At 35.5% G+C, this 17,878-nt stretch overlaps 1 protein-coding gene across 1 annotated transcript in view; it reads left to right on the forward strand.

Annotated features, from left to right (window-relative positions):
* LOC148829498 (protein kinase C-binding protein NELL2-like) overlaps window positions 1–6,225 on the forward strand; it is a 145,988-nt gene extending 139,763 nt beyond the window's left edge. The window contains exon 20 of the mRNA XM_088922767.1: window positions 5,754–6,225. Coding sequence (XP_088778893.1) covers window positions 5,754–5,795 — 42 coding nt within the window. The 3' untranslated portion in view covers window positions 5,796–6,225. The remainder of the gene's footprint in view (window positions 1–5,753) is intronic.
* Window positions 6,226–17,878: the final 11,653 nt, after the last annotated feature.

Here is a 17,878-nt window from a genome sequence, read left to right on the forward strand (position 1 = left end):
TAATGTGTGTGACAACAACCAAAAATCAAACAAGATGCACGGCAATCAATTAATGGCTGCCCAGCTCAAGGAAGTGTTTCATACTGTTTTGCATCACCATTTGTACTGGGGAAGTATCAATTATTAAACTGAGAATATTATTTTTCAATTAAAATTTATAAGATGTCTAGGTACAATGTGACAATGGTCTTAAACTGACAGCAGACCACAAACTGGTCTTAAAAAGACAGTGGAATACCCTGATATGTGGCACAGCACAAATGCACTCATAATAAGGAGCAATAAGAACAGAAACAATATAAACTCCACTTAGACAGTCACAGTGTTTGAAAATAGCTTTTGATTTGTTTCTCACTAGCTGGCTTAGCAGTTATTTTATTGACAATCAGTTTCATTTTCTTTTACACCTCAAAGTGGCATTATAAAGGGGCGGAGCGGTGGCTCTGTGGCTCTGTGGCTAAGGATCTGTGCCTGTGACTGGAAGGTTGGCGCTTTAAATCCTGCAGCTGGCAGAGGAATCCTATTCCATTGGGCCCCTGAGCAAGGCCCTTAGCCCCAACTGCTCCAGGGGCAGTTGTGAAAAAAAGATGAATTCCTAATGCAAGAAATTGTATAGGGCTAATAAAGCAACATTATATTATATTATTATTACATTAAAGATATTAAAAATCTATAATTATATACTGTATATAAAGGATAAAACAACATGGCTTTTATGAAGTATTTAAATTTTAGTTAGAACAAGCATATAAAAACGTTTCCAAAATAACCACTGTAAGTTACAGAGTTAAAGTCTTTGATTCATAAAATGTTTATGAAGACGGGGAATATTGTTATGTCCTTTTTTTATATTTAGCTACCACTACCATCTACTGTACGTACATTAGGTATATATTATGTATGATACCGTATGGCTTTAAAGCCACTACAGAAGATATGTGTGAAAAATATTTTTTATAATCAAAATTTAAATTTAAATTGTTTCCTGATCACTTGTTGCTGAAATTTGCATTAAGACAAAATATAGATTATCTCAATACAGATGTAAACCTGAAAGAGGCACAACACTTTCACAACAAGCTAGATAATAAACTTATTATTTTTATATATCTAACTGAGTAATTTTGTTTTTGTAAAAAAAAACTACTTTCTTTTTAAATCAATTTAATATGTAACATACTGTAATGCACAGTTTAAAATTAATAAAAGTCTAAACAGTATACAACTTAAATTCTACCATTGGAAAAAATACTGTCCGTCAGCATGGACCGGGATTCGAAACCAGGAGTTTTCTGGTGACAGCCCAAATGCTTCCACATTAATAATTCACTGCTCCACCTGGTGGTTTTACAAAGTAGTGCAGTCCCACAACAGAATATTTTTTAAAATGCGCAGTGCACTGTGGTGCCTCAAGGTGTGTGCAACGCAATGTACCGCATTATCTGGTATGCATTCTGATTTGTAATCGCGTATATACAGGAAGGTAAGGTTTCTGAAATGCAATAAGGTAATGAATATTGTTTAAATAACAGTTGTAATTTTTTTCAAAAATCATATTCTTTAAATTTCCAGCAGTTTGAAGACTGTTGTTTTTTTTAACAGTTATTGACATCTGAAAAATAAATAGGCATTAAAAATCATAAAGAACAAGCTGTGAAAAAATCTTCACAAATCTTAACAAAAAGATGTAACTGATGAAAATTGAACAAATTTTGAACTTAGAGCTAACTTTTGCCTTGGTGTCATAATGTGAGCATGTTAAAACTTTCCAAAAATAGCCATAGCAAGTGACAGAGTTAAAGAGTTCAATGCAGATTTTTTTTTTAAAGAAGGTGGAATACTGCTCTGTACCCTTTTTTTAATTTTCAGCTACCACTATCAGCTATTTATATCTTGGTGGCCTCTCTAACTAGTGCTCTTCTCACCCCAAAAAGTTGATTTTTGAGGACATCCTGTTTTTCAGTGTTTTACAGTTGTGCCATATTTTCTATTTCTTTATAAATTTTTACAATATTTTATCAAATTGTCATATTTCTTTATATTGGACTTTACTGTGCTTTGGGGGATATGTAATGTAAGGTTCTTATACCCTGCCCCTAATTGGTGCTTTTCAGTAACCCTAACCCAGATTTACTTTATAGGTTCCTTAGTCTACATTATATATGTTTTGTTGGAAACTGTACTAATCAAGTGTGGGACCTCCCCAAATATAGGTATATTTGTCGAGAACCCATGTGAAACACCCTAATTGCACTCAGGTAGACTGCATTCAACACATTATGTAGCTTCTACAGACATTTGGTTAAACCAGAGCCTATTTAGGTGTGTCAAAATAGAAGGGGTTGAATACTTATACTATCAATTATTTTTTGTTTTACGTTTAGCATTAATTTAGAAGGATCTGTAGAATTTTGTTTACAATGTTTACAATTTGATATTATAGAGTGATTTGTGTTGATTAAGGGTGAAACAATCCTTAATAAATACATTGTGACTCTATATTGTAACAGTAAAATGTGAAAAAGTCCAAGGTGGAATGAATACTTTTGATAGCCACTGTATTTCATATCCTTCTAAAGAATAAAATAATTGGTATAGAAGTAATATATTTGGAGAAATGGAAAGACAGTGCTTTTACAAAAATCAACTAAAACCATGAACTTCATCAGGACAAGAGAACCGAATATGGAACGATACATCCTATTGCTTGACTATCAAAACCTCAGGGCTCATGGTGCCTGTAATGATGGAGCTATAAGGGTTTCCTTCCACCCCAGCACTAGCTAGAATGAGACAAGGAGATGGTGTCAGGGGGATCATAAGGAGGAAGCAGGGATGTAAAACAATGACCACTTTGTGAAAGCAGTGTTAATTACATGCATGTACAGTATGTCTAGCTGTATGTGAAAGGGTGCTACCCTCCATTTCTGTGTTACATTTATAATGTCCAATTAATTTGCCAACATGTTAACTACCACTCTACGGGAAGAATAGGCATTCAATACATTTAGAAAATAGGTCATTGTTTGTGTGTAACTGTATACCAGGGGAATAACAGAGCTCAATCCTATAGATTTTGGCCAGTACTGGAGGTTATTGTTGTGCAGGGACCTAGCCAGTAAGTAAACTTAAAATTAATTGGTTACAAAGTTGTAGTTTGCATTTTTTTTTACTTTTTTGTAGTTCATTTTATGAAATTTATAGTGACTTGCATCTCTACATGTCCAATATTAGCAAATTTTAGGTTGTTGTATTTGACATGTTTTTGTGTTTAAGCGATTTTGTGTTTAAGATGCATTTAAATGCATTTTGTACTCTGAAGTGAACACACTCAGACATAAAAATATCTTCAGGCATTTATTGAAGGTCATGTAATGAAAATGTTGAGCCACTCTTACTAAAATGGATCTTACCTATTTTAGTCTCCCTGAGGTTTTTTATTCATTATAATCTTTCCTCATTTAAACAAGCATCCAGTGACAGAAAAAAAACGTATCTGAATTGTCATTGTAATTCTTAGTCTGGAGCACAAGAGTGTTTATCATGTTCACTCAGGAAGTGCAAAAATCACAAATGCACAGGTGAATTTGTACCAACTGTGTGATTGTGATTTCAGAAATGAAAGTACTGAACTAAATTAACCAGAATCCAATAAATCCCTTTGCTTCATGATATCCAGCAGATGACATTAAAATACTGAAGGTTGACATCTCTTGCATGTACTGCGCCTTGCATACATATTCAGATTCTTCCTATGGTGTCCCATTTTGTGAAACTACAAAATTATGCACACATTTGTAAGCTTAATATTTATTTAAAACCTGAATAAATAAACTGAATTCTTCTAAGAGTATGATTTATACGACTTTATATGCATGGTGTTGAAAACTCCTTGTTTTTTATGGTTGAATCCTTGCCTGAAATTCACTACCTGACTTAGGAACCTTACAGAGACCAGGGGTATTTATTATGAAATCAACTGTTATGTGTTACTGCGCAAAAACAGAAGCCACACAACTAATCATGTGGCCCTTTAAGGTGATTTTGTGCATCTAAATTAATTTAGGTTTGCCACAGGAAAGGGTTGGAGATCTTATTTTTCTGTTTTTTGTTCTTACTATGTACAGTATTTACATTTTTCTTTGAATTTGTGAAACAGGCTATGTGTATAACATATTAATTGCTGTTTCAAAGGGTCTTGACAACAGGCTTTAAAGCTACAAAATATGAAGATTGCGCAAGTGTCTGAATACTTTTGAAAGACATCATATACTGTATATTGAATTGATAATTATTTAAGGATTTTTCTGTGAATTAGCAGATTCCAGGTAGTCTGTATATGAATGGATTCATCTCCATTTGAAATTGAATATCACAGCATACAGTAGTTATATAAGGGACAAATTTAACTATTTTTAGGATAGGTTTTGCCTAAAATTATCACTGTCCTCTGTGAATGTAACTGTCGTGTTTTGTTGTTAGAAAACAAATTCTGAAAGAGTTCAATTTCGGTTTTTGCCTGCTCAGTGAATATTGAGGCAAATCAATTGTCTTAAAATATCTTTTTGAGTAGAAAAGATGCTATCGCTTAATATAAAGACTGAAGTTTGTGTCCCTAATAAATAAAGACAATCAAAATTAATATATTGTTTTGACCTGGAAGGTTACCTTCTCTTCATGCTAAAGAACCCCAGCTTTTTTAAGTTCCCTGTTACATTATACCATGACATTCACTTTACTTAGCAAATTAACCTTGAAACTCGTTTAATTAAGCAGTTGAAGCTGTTGTGTTGACAGACAACTAAAAGCCTAACAAGGCTCTGTCAAGAACTATAATTCTGACTATTCTGTGCAACTACTTTGAAAGGGTAAATTTTGACAACATTAAAAAGCATATTGAATTTTAAGATAGAGTGTATGGAATATTAACATTTATTTTAAAATAGAAATAGCATTTTGGATAAATGAGGCTTATGAAATGTATTTGCTTCCTGTTGGACTGTTCTATTGAATATTTAGATAAAGATACAGATTGTATCTAATACATTTACTCAGTTTTGCAGGTTGCTTTACAATGCTTCGCAATATATTTACTAAAGAGACAAAAAAAGAACAACCTTGAATAATACTGTAAAACTAAGATTCTGAAGAGAGGCTCGTAAGCCTTTGCCATGACATATGGTATATAAGAATGGTATTGATCTGGCAAGGTCAAAAAGAAAGAGAAGGATTGTAAGACATAACAAACTGCAGAAATCTGATATCCTTTAATATTCCAACTCAATGAACAGATAAGCTTGGACATTGTGTTAAATCTCAAAAGGAGATGAAAAATTCTTATCAGTAAAATAAACCTTTTTATTGTTTTTTATATCTTTTATGTAGTATGAATAGTATTTGCAGATTTGTTCATTTGCAAAGTGTGTGGAAATAAGTGTAGTTTTATGTGGATGGAATTTATATTTTTACATGACTATTTTGTAGTATTATATCTTAAAATTAAGATGTATCTGTATGAAAACAATATGTACATCTTAGGTAACAGCATGCTACATTTAATCATCTGTAATGTTTCTTATACAGTAGTTTATTACACTGTAATGTTATCACAGTTATGTTACTGGTTTCCTCTCAAGTACACTTGTATGATACAGTAACCAAAATCAATATTCATTGTGTAGAAAGATACTGGGCCTTTATTTTAATTATTTACTGCATAATTAATGATTACCTTACTCCTCTTTTCTTTTCAGAATGGACACATCTGCTGTTCAGTTGACCCAATGTGCCTTTAGTAGCTGTGGATGCTCTCTAGGTATTTGTACAGAAATGTCCGTAAGAACTGCAATTTCTTGTCCAGACACTCTTTATACCAAATACAAACCTGTATTATACCAAACAGAACTGCCCAACAGACCCTTATATATTCATCAACACAACTCCAGATTACCTTGTACATTAAGGAAAATGTTTGGGTTTCAGATTCTATGCTGCAAAAAGTACTAATATTGGCATGACTGTACTCAGTGTTTACCACTTACAAGTTTTGTAATTAAGTAATGGCTGAAAGATTATGACATCCACAATAGTAAAGAAATTTGTGTTTCATTTCCTACAAGTAAAAACATTTATATTTTATTGTTCAGTAGCAATGTTAATTTCTTGATTAATTTATTTAATGGCTTGTTATTGTGTAAAAGTGAAATAAACATTTTCATTAACAAATTTAGCCTATTTCCTCTTTTATTTAAGTCCTAATCAGCATCACATCTAAAATCTGTCTTACTTTCACTGATAGTCCAGTAGTTTTGACAAGGTACTCAAAAGACTTGCAAAAGTAAATGCAGATTTATTGTTTTTCTAAGCACAGGTATGAGCACAAAAGGTATTTAAGATGACAAGCTCAAAAAGCACAAGTTAAAGGATAAAACATTTGGAAATAATTAAAAATTTCAGTTATGTGCTGACAGCCCTACATAGTGGTATCGCCTCTGGATACCTGGAAGCGTAATCCACATTCACGAGGATATATTCGTGTCCCCGGGCAGATTTAGGAAGGGGACCTACTGTATCCATGGCGATGCGATGGGCTCGTCAATGACAGGCAGGGGTTGTAATGGTCCTCAGAACTGCGGTTTTGGGGTGCTTAGCTTACAGTCAGGGCAAGACGTAGAAAAGCGCCAAACATCAGCGTATACTCCGGGCCAGAAGAACCTTTTCAGGACTCGCTCCCGGGTTTTGTCTACACCGGGTTTTGTCTTGTGCTTGAGCACCGGCAGAGCGCTTTCTTTTCTTTTGTGCGGTGTGTAGTCATCTTTGGAGGTAACTGTTCTATGGTATACGAGAGAATACTCGACGAACGAAGAGAATAAGTCCTCTTGTAAATAGAGCACTCGGTTCAGTAGCCGGCTCGTGAACCCACTCGGTTCTCATCTTGAACGCCATCTGCGGGCGCTTGGGGATCTTAAAGAGCAGCCCTGATTAGCCTCCGGTGTGGTAGTTGCGCATTCCTACTCACCGCGGACTGGGGAGTGCAGTGGGAGGTGTGTTCCACTGTCACAACTGTAATACTTAAAACTTCTTCATCTCTCATAGCATGATTATAAACTATATCACTTACCATACTAGGCAATAATTGCTTGATTTAATAGTTAGTAATAACTATCAGTTGTAAATCCATTGTAAAGAAGAACAAACTTTTCATGTTTAGAAATAAAATAAATAAAACTCAAGGGACAAACAAAACATAGATTAATTATTTGCTTTCGCCAAAAATCAGCACTTACAAGTGGATATTTTTTAATTCAACAGTAGGTAAAGATCTAAAATTAAGTCATACAAATTAAACATGGAACTCTGAAACAATTTCACTTTTGTCCTTAAGGGGAGCAGAGGTCAAATAACCTTGAATAATTTCATAATTTTCTGGAACTGCCCAGATGCTTACATTTTTACACATTACAAATGAACAATTTCATTAAGCTGTTTGGTATACGTACAGTATATTATATTAAACAGAGTAATGCATACCACATCACAAAAAAAGCTCTAGGAAAGGAATTAAAGACAAAACTGGGTGCACTCACTCCACCACAGAATAAATTGGGCCTGGGTTAAAGGTGATAAGAGAACACAAAAAGACTTAATGTTGAGTATTAAAAAAAAATTGAGGATAGATTCTTTCTAACTCAGTTACATATGGGGAATATGATAAAATATAGAAGATAATGAAAAGTGCATGTTCAAAATCTGAAGTACAACATGTACAAAAAAATCCATTCCAGGTTGAATAGTGATGTAGCATCTCCATGCAAATCGAAGAGAAAGCAAAATTTGAATCTGCAGAAACATTTATTGTATGAAATTAAACAGAGGTGCACTGTGGCTCTCACACTCTCCATTTTACCTCTCGCATTCATATAAAATGCTCCCACACTCTCCGTTTTACCTCTCACATACACAGAAAATTAGGTTTTTAACTAATCACGATCACGTAATCATGGAACCTAACTTGGATTTAGGTCACCATAACATACAATCCAATAAAGATGCAAATCTCCCAACAAAACGGCACCACATAATGTAAGCTTCTCTACTGATGCTAATGTTACCTTGCTAGTATGAAAATTACAGTCCATATCAAGATGTTAATTACAGATGCAGCCATTCAAAATGCGTGCGTTATTTTGCGGCATACCCCGGTGGGCGTGTCGCGGCATCACGCAGTGTCACGCAGTGTGACGTGGTTAATCGCGCGTCATTTGACGCTCTGCCGGAAACTATCCGGCGTCACCTTGTAAAACCGCCAGGGGGAGCTTAACCTCTCATGTACAGCATTTGAGCCTTTAATTTTGAACAGTGTATTACAGCATGTTAATCTTCAGTCATTAAAATGTTGGGTATATTTTATGAAAGCAAGATTGCTCAGTTGGACAAAAGTACACAACCTACCTTTATCAGAAATATTTATGCATCAAAGCCTTTACCGAAGATATTACTAATAGTATTAATAATGGATGACTTTGGACAAGCTGTATACTCAAAGTATAATTTCTTTAGCACATTTGTACAAGCACTTGGAATCTGTCCAAGCCATACTTTGTCAGGCATTTTGTTTTACTTCAACGGGCATAAAAACTTCCTTGCTTTTAACAGGGCGTTTCATAATTTCTAACTACGAAAATGATTTAAAATGCGACACCTATCATTCAACTAGAGCTTAAAATATCACAAGGAAAAATACACACCGGTATTCCATTTCTCCCTAAACATTGTAAGCTTCGAAGTCTTTAACTAACGTGATACCGGAGTCAACAAGCATACTTTTAGAATTTGATTAAAAGGGAATATAATATGGAATCGCGTATCTCAAGAATTTAATAACGGTATGATTATATCCGTGTACTGCGGCAGGGCTGTGTAGGGCTGTTTCGCCTGCCTGCTCATGCGAGCTGACTGTAGCCGACTGGTCTAGGTGCGTGCCTGCCAACGGGCAGGGTGTGTGCTCGAATCCAGCTGGTGCTGAACCTTCCAGTTTTATTTATTTATTTTTTAATCGCGTAACATATTACCGTATGCAAACTGTACTGTATACAGTATGTATATGTATATTTAATGTCTTAACTGTGCCTGTTTAATTGAATTTTAAAAAATTATTTAACACGAACATTAAGCTGTTTACATCTTCCGCCTGAGAACAGTCACCCGTTGCTACCCAACGCAGAATGGTGATTGGCTGACACCATCTGACACCCCTCTGATTGGAGAAAAAAGACGTGCTAGTTTGCTATACATACTGTAACAGGAAGAGGATTTCTTTCTATTCAAAACGTGTATTTTAAAAGTTTAAGAAGTAAAAACCTTACAGCGTACACAGATTTCTAAACTGATCAGGATCGTTATCTTTGTCTTATGCATAATAATATTCACCGCTCTGTGCAGCAAATTAATAATAAACTTTATTTTATATAGCGTTTTAAACGAATAAGTAATTAGATTGCTCATAAACCTAATCACTTGCTTTTTCTTTTTATTTAGGCTCAGATTTCAACTATAGATCGTATTATTAATAACCATAATAACAACCAACCAACAAAAACAACCATATAAACATAATACCAACCAAAAACATAGATAACAACCACAATACAAAATCAAATATATCAAACCATTTTACTCTCGCAAAGTCCTCCAATTATCATAATCCCGCCCCTTATGCAAAACCAAACCTTCCTCCCATCCCAGTTTATCCTGTTTATCATAAACAAAATCCACCTCAATTTTCAACATAAAGCATTACACAAAATCAATACCTCAACACTCCATACTCAACAACGATAATTCACAAACAGCCAGAACATGTAACTACACATTCCCAAACAGACCTAATTTCCATAGCCCCGCCCCTTATGCAAAACCAACATCCCTCCCCTGTTCTCTCTCTCCCCTGGCGGTTGTAATTGTTTTTATTTTCAAATAAATTTTAGCAAAGTCATGCATTTTAAAAATCTTAAGATTTTTATATTTATGTCTTTATTTAGTGGTTTTATTAGTGACAAAGGCTAAACTTTCTTGGAAAAATGTCTTTTATGTAAACCATGTTTGCTATTTATTCATTCAGGGCTAAAATATGTTCATTGTATTCTAATGAAAGAAGGGTTCCTTTCGCCGTAGTCGGGAGCCTAGCCTTTAACTAGTAAGTACTGTACTTACTGGGTTTTTGAGGGGGGGGGGAGAAAAATCGTTTTCCCAGCCTAACAGTATTGTTTTTAACCTGTAAATTTGCTGGACAGAGAGGTGAACATTATTACACAGAAGACAAAGATAGCGATTTACGTTGCATTGTGTATCGTGCTGCTTTAATACAGTTTTAAATAATTGGAAGTCTAAACAGTATCAGCTTTATTTATGGGTTTTAAATAAAGGTGATTTAAACGCGATTTAAATCAATATAAATGTTTATATTGTAACGCATAGGTGACTATTCATTGTTATTAAAATGACTTAAATTCGATCATGTTGTGATATTTAGAAATATACATTTGTTTGGTGCGAGTGAAGTTTTATTTAATCTCTGAGCCATACTGATTCTTCTGGAAGCCAGTTTCCGCCAGGGAGTAAAAAAAAACACACTATGGTATTCTCTCCAATGCAGTGCAGTTAAAAACATACCTCTGATGCTGCTCCTAAATGAATATCGTTTATGACCATCAGAAGCTTTATGCTCCTTTTCTTTTTTCCAGTGGATTGAACAGGGAGAGGCATTTCATGATGTACTTTTCACTGATGAAACAACAGTGGCTCTGGAACAGTTTTCAACCATGTCGTTTTATAAAAAGGGGAGATATGTACACGTTACTGAAGCTAAACGTTTAGCCTTTGTCACTAATGTAAACACTAAATAAAGACGTATAGAAATCCCTACGTTACAGACTGTATATGGCTGGTATTGGTAGTTTAAAGAAAAAATACACACCAGTATTCCACTTTCTCCCTAAACATTTTAAGCATCAGAGTCTTACATGTGGTTATTTATTGCATAATTTAATTTTGAAAGCCACTGAGACATCAGGTACTACTGTTGTATGGTACAAGTGTGGTACTTTTAGGGGTACCACGGTACAGAACACTAGTTATTTAAATATGATTGATAGATAAATAGGCCCACTTTATTCATCCTGAAGAAGATAGAAGACATCCTGATGTCTTAACACAGATACTACAGTGCTTAAGTACTACTCACGTATATGTTTCTAGGTTTATATTATGCATTTCATACGGTCAAATTACTTTTGAGCAACTAATAAGAAGCGCGAAACGGTATGCGTTTTAGTTTCGTTTCGTGCTGGGACCCGTGGATTGATTAGAGATATCAAGTACATACAAGTCATTTTTTAAATGTTGTAGTTCGTCTTGAAAAAATGTTACGAGTACATCATCTATCAACAATTACACAGGTTCTGTTTCCATATTGCGGATTTTGGTTACGTAATATTATGTTCTAGATTTCACGTTGTGAATATATGATTTGGGCAAACAGAGCCGCAAAGAAGTACATTATGGGTGGTTGTTTTTTTTTTGCAGTTTTATCTAGAACAAGCGATGCTTAAACCTTTGTCTGATTCTTGTGAAACTATCCACACGACAGTTACAGTACCTAGGAGTTGACTTCAGTGATGTCACTGATGGGATGTTTCTAAAAATCCATCCTCTGTAAAACGTCTTCTCTAGTTGTCCTGCATATGTATTCGCTAATGAAGCTGTGTGTTCTGAGCCTGGATCTCTACATTTGTGTATGAACCAGCTTAGAGGGCTAAAGACAGCTTGTGTTTAAATTGAGTGTAAGGCAATTTATGCTTCTAAAGTCATGGTCAGCATTTTTGTACTGTGCTGTAAACTTGTTCTGTGCCAAGTCACATTATTTTATAGCGTTTTTATAGCGTTATCAAATCCGGTGGCGCGGTGTTAGTTTCCTGACTCCCATGTCACATGGTCTGTGATTGAAACCTGTAATACCGGTTTAATTCGTCACAGCCAGCACTCCGGTTGTAAAGTAGAAGCAGGCGAGATTTCCAGCGAAAAACACCTCCCCCTTCTTCAGGTGTGAGGGTCTTCTGCTCAGAATGAAACGCTAAAATGTAATGTAGGCTCTGAATGGGTTCAATTGTGATTTGGGCTTGATTAAGGTCGCTGCCTTTCATCTAAAACCCTACTTGAATCCTTCTAAACTAAAAATCAGTGTTAGTGAGTTCTAAATAAAGAGGTATCCAGGTAACAGTGAAACGGGCGGACAGTCTGGGGAGATCGCCCGTTTTCCATGTAAATAGTTCCCTGGTTCCGCACCCCTTGGTGTTTCTCTCGCTCTCTCTCGGGTCACCTGATCATTAGCTCGAAAGATTTGAGTGCTTTGTGTATATTCTAATGGTAGTGGGGGCAGGGTGTGTGGGAACAGGTTTGGTTGAAATTGCATTGGAGATCTATGTTCTTCACACCTGAAACATTTTCTCTGAAAGCATTTTCTTCGCTGTTTAACCGATCTTGTTACAGCATGTTACAGTTTACTATTATTAACCATATTAATTTTAAGTGCTTAATGTAAAATCTTGTAAAAATATATTTTCATTGTTCAAATATACATTAAGTCTGACTATCATATAATAAGTTAAATACAAAACTAAAGAAAAAATAGGGTTAAATATAATTCAAAATATTTTGCTAACAATGTTAACTGTTTATGAATAATAAAATGTATTAGCTAAGGAGTAGGATGGCACAGTTGTTAGTATGTTTTTTGTTTTGTTTCTTTTTCATAAATACAACAGTAGTACCTGATGTCTCAGTGGCTTTCAAAATTAAATTATGCATGCAAACCTGTGAACTAGAAAGATAACTAAGATATCCATCCATTTATAATGGTGGCAAAGTGGTTAGCATTGCTATCTTGCAGCACTGGGGTCCTAGGTTCAATTCCTGCCATCCTGTGTGTGTGGGGTTTACATGTTCTCTCTGGGTTACATGGTTTTTCTCCATATGTGTGATATGACTCCCTCTCGCACTCCAAAACATACTGGTAAGTTAATTAGTTTATGGGAAACCTGGCCCTGGTCTGTGTGTGTTTGTGTCTGTCTGTCCTGTGATGGACTGGCGCTATGTCCAGGGTGTATTCTGCCTTGTGTCCGTTGCTTACTGGGATAGGCTCCAAATCCTCTGTACTGGATAAAGAGATTAGAAATGGAAGTAAAGGCACTGTGTGGATGGAACTATACACAGTGTTAGAAACCCACTATGAAATGGCAGCATCTCACTGAGAATAAAATATTTTATACTGCTGGCTTAAGGAAACAGCCTTTCCACCTCTCTTGCACATCAGTATCCATACCTAGTTATTTAAACAAATTGCCTCTAATTATAAACATCTTAATATGCTGGCTCTGTGGATCCGCATCAGCTATGTTTGCCCATTCCTTCAATTCATGTGCATCCAACACACAGTTCAATGCCAGCAACTACACATAATCTAAAATACAATCCTTATTTCAGTATCTATGTAAACATATAGTCTGTTAACTTCATCATCTTCATCAAAAGTATGCCTAACCCCATTAGGAAGTGTTCTTGTTATAAGTGTATTCCTCAGCTTTCCCCAAACTATCTTCTTCTTGCCAACATCTCTAGTCTTTTATCTTGCAATAACTCAGCCAACACTTAAATCTCCAAAAGCTGCTTGTGTTAATTTCTTTAAATCACAAATATCATGTGTAAATACTGGCCATGTAATACTCTGCATTGTGGAATAATGGTTTATTTTAAAGGGAACTAGAGAAACTAAGAACTAGAGAAATCAAGAAAGGCTTTTTTTCTAGAATTAATAAATGCACATCCTGTTCACTGGGGAAATTAAATCCACACTGAGCAATCTTCAATATGTTCACAATATGACAGCAAGAATCCTATCAGGGATGCATTACACCTGTTTTCAAGTCCTTGCACTGGTTACCTATCAGATTTCGAGTCAACTTCAAAATCCTTATCCTCCTTATGTACTGTCCTACAACTGGTATTATTGATCTCCGAATTATTGTACTTGACATGACTTCATTCAGCCTTTCCTGAACGTCTATGACAGGCAGAGAGAGTGCTGTTTCTGGTGCGATCTTTTACAGCTGACATTTCACTGTTTTAAACGAACAAGAAATTAGATTGCTCATAAATCACTTATTCTATATAAACACAGCGTAATTGCCCTCCGAAAATCTTCTTTTTCTTGTTCGTTTTAGAGACCTTGATCGAAACTGATTTTAGATGTCAGAAAGGATTTATTTTCTCTGTATTTCCTACATTGCTTTGTCGAGATTTTAACTTTATATCTAGGCTCAGATTTCAACTATAAATCGTACAGTAATTAATAGCAGTAAATACTGATGTTTATACATAAAAAAGTCATGCCTTGGAGTATAGACCCCCAAAGGAATGCCATAGACTCAAACTGCAAAATAAACACATACAGAAAGAAAGTATTTGTATTGTAATTGCAAATCCTGGTACTGTATGAGTGATTGGTATGACTTTCCTCATTACAAATCTCTTATTAGAATTTAAATTTCTCTGTAACTCCAGGTCAGAACAGAGAAAATGTAACTGCCTTAAGGAGTTTACGATTATGAAAAATAGAAGGATAAGCATGATACGTATGTCTTCTGTCATTTTCTAAGTCATGTTACTGAGCACCAAATCTTATTGAGAATATGAATCCATTTAAGGTTTATACCATTAAAGTAACGGTTTATTCCATGCTGAAAATGTTTGTACCAGACTTTTTTGAGGCCTGTTTAATTGTGTCTGAAGTCTGATGTTGTAAATTTTATTGTTAAAAAGATCCATGAAAATGTCACTACTAAAGTTAGCTGGTACTGTTGGTACTGTAAGTGGCAAGTAGAGCTCATATTTTAGATTTTGTGTAGTTGCTAGCGTTGAACTGTGTGTTGGATGCACATGAATGAAGCGACGGACACAAGGCAGAATACACCCTGGACATAGCGCCAGTCCATCACAGGACAGACACAAACACACACACACCAGGGCCAGTTTAAATCTAACCTCAGAACCTTTCTTTTCAGAAGACTTAGTGTCTGTATCTGCTTCATTTTCTAATTTTGGTAGCACCTCTACCTGCTTGTCTTTCTTATATGCATTTACTTTGTAATCTGTGGTCCTTTTATCTGTTTTTACATCTACTGTATTGCTTTGAGATGCCACCTTTAATGGTGATATATCAAATAAAGTTTTTTATTATTGTTATAGGGAAACATGATCAGATTGTCCCTGGTTCAGAAAAAAAAGATCTAAAGTATACTAGTTTGTCACTCTTCTAATTCCCTTTGCTAAATGACTTTTCATACTAATCTGATCAATCTAACTGCCAGTTTTCTGTGCTTTCTCTATCCTGCTAGATTTGCAATTATTCTGAAAATTTTCATCTTGAAATAACTCATTTCTAAATACCTTTTTCACTGTTAACATCTTGCAGCAACTCTGCGACAAAATATACACTCTGACAGTTCATCCTGCTACCAACATTAAATAAAACAAATCTTAAGATTTCTATATTTATGTCTTTATTTAGTGGTTTCATTAGTGAAAAAGGCTAAACTTTCTTGGAAAAATGTCTTTTATGTGTTGCGGAAAAAACTGACTTGCTTTAACAAAATATGTTTACAAATCCTTTCACCTGGCATTTTCGTAGTTAGAAATTATGGAACGCTCTATTAAAAGCAAGGGAGTTTTTATGTCCGTTGCAGTTCTTTTGCAACATGAATATAATTATATCGTTATTAATTTCTTGAGATACGCGATTCCATATTATATTCCCTTTTAATCAAATTCTAAAAGTATGCTTGTTGACTCCGGTATCGCGGTAGTTAAAGACTTCGATGCTTAAAATGTTTAGGGAGAAATGGAATACTGGTGTGTATGTTTTCTTTAAAGTACCGATACCAGCCATATACTGTATGTTTAAGTTCCAAAATTAATATCGTTTATGGACTTCACACGCGTTGCAGTATGCTCCTATTCTTTTTATGCTCAGGCACAAAGTAAAAGGGGATGCTTCATATTGCTTGACTAATTTTAAAAACTAAGTTAGAAATGCAGACGCTCCCTCGGTGCGCTGCTCTGGTGCGCCGGCTCTTACACAGTGCCTGTCTGCCGTAAGCGTTACAATATACATACCCAACACTGCTTGTACCCATCTGTCATGCAAATAAAACACCTTGAATTGAATTGAATTGAGGGGAGAGGGGGGGAATACTAAAGCCAATACTGGCTCAATACCCTCGATGGGCTTTGACGTGCTAATGCGTTGGTTTAAGAGTCCGGGTGTGGCAGGCTTCCAATGTCAACTCGACTCGATTGGAAGACAATGAACGTATTTTGTGATATTTAGAAATATAAATTTGTTTGGTGCGAGTGAGGTTTTATTTAATCTCTGACCAAGGGAAACGTTTCATTTTTTTCAAAGAAATGTTTGTTAAAAAATAAAGTCATAGTTCTATGGGATTCAATCACAGACCATGTGACATGGGAGTCACGAAACTACTGTAACACACAGCGCCACCAGATTTAATAACGCAATAAAAACGCTATAAAATAATGTGACTAGGCACAGAAAAAGTTTACAGCACAGTACGATAATAAATGCTGACCATGACTTTAGAAGCATAAATTACCTTACACTCAATTTAAACACAAGCTGTCTTTCTGTATGAACCTCTAAGCTGGTTCATACAGAAAATGTAGAAATGCATTAGCCTGATTATGATTAAAAAACACATAATTAAACACGCGTTTGCGATTTAAATCAGAACACGATTTAAATCAATATAAATGTTTATATTGTAACGCATACTGTCCAGCCTCCATTTCTCTATAAAAATTTACTCTGTTGCACACACACACACAATAGAAGGAGGAACCGCTGTCAGAAGGGAAGATATGTTCAAAATATCGCAAATATCGATCATGTTGCGATATTTTGAAATATAAAAGTCAATTGATTGTCCATAATATCGCTATTCTATTTTTTCGAAGAAATGTTTGTTAAAAGAAAAGTCTGGTACCAGTTGGATTTGAACACACAACCTACCAGTTGCTAGGCACGCACCTAGACCAGTAGGCTACAACACAGCTCGCATGAACAGGCAGGCGAAACAGCCCTACACAGCCCTGTCGCAGCACACGAATACCATTATTAAATTCCTTAGATACGCGATTCCATATTATATTCCCTTTTAATCAAATTCTAAAAGTATGCTTGTTGACTCCGGTATCACGTTAGTTAAAGACTTCAAAGCTTAAAATGTTTAGGGAGAAATGGAATACTGGTGTGTATTTTTTTCTTTAAAGTACCAAGACCAGCTATATACTGTATGTTTATGTTCCAAAATTAATATCGTTTATGGCCTTCACACGCGTTACAGTATGCTCCTATTCTTTTTATGCTCAGCTACTAAGATTTCCCTTCATTGGTAAATTCAATATCTACAACGGGCACAGCAAAGACGTTTTTACTGTAAGTCTTTCTACGACAGACCAACGGACCACGAGTGCCCCTGTCGGTCAACCAATCGCTTACTGCGGTGCCACGCGTCATCTTGCGTCATACTGAGCGACGTCACCTGCGGTACGTGTCTGTGACGCACACTTTGAATGGCTGCATCTGTACCTTTTTCTCCTGAAGTTTTTTTGGGTTTCGTATTGTACAGACTGTCTCCAAGCTGATACTGGTGCTAACGTTCCCGTCCCAGCTTTGGCACCACCACCATTACGTCGAAATAAAGTACTTCTTTCAGCTTCGGTAGTTTTATGCTGCGTTGATGGAAGA

Source organism: Atractosteus spatula, chromosome 8 (genome assembly GCF_055471065.1).
Source record: "Atractosteus spatula isolate fAtrSpa1 chromosome 8, fAtrSpa1.hap1, whole genome shotgun sequence".
NCBI classification, from domain to species: domain Eukaryota; kingdom Metazoa; phylum Chordata; class Actinopteri; order Semionotiformes; family Lepisosteidae; genus Atractosteus; species Atractosteus spatula.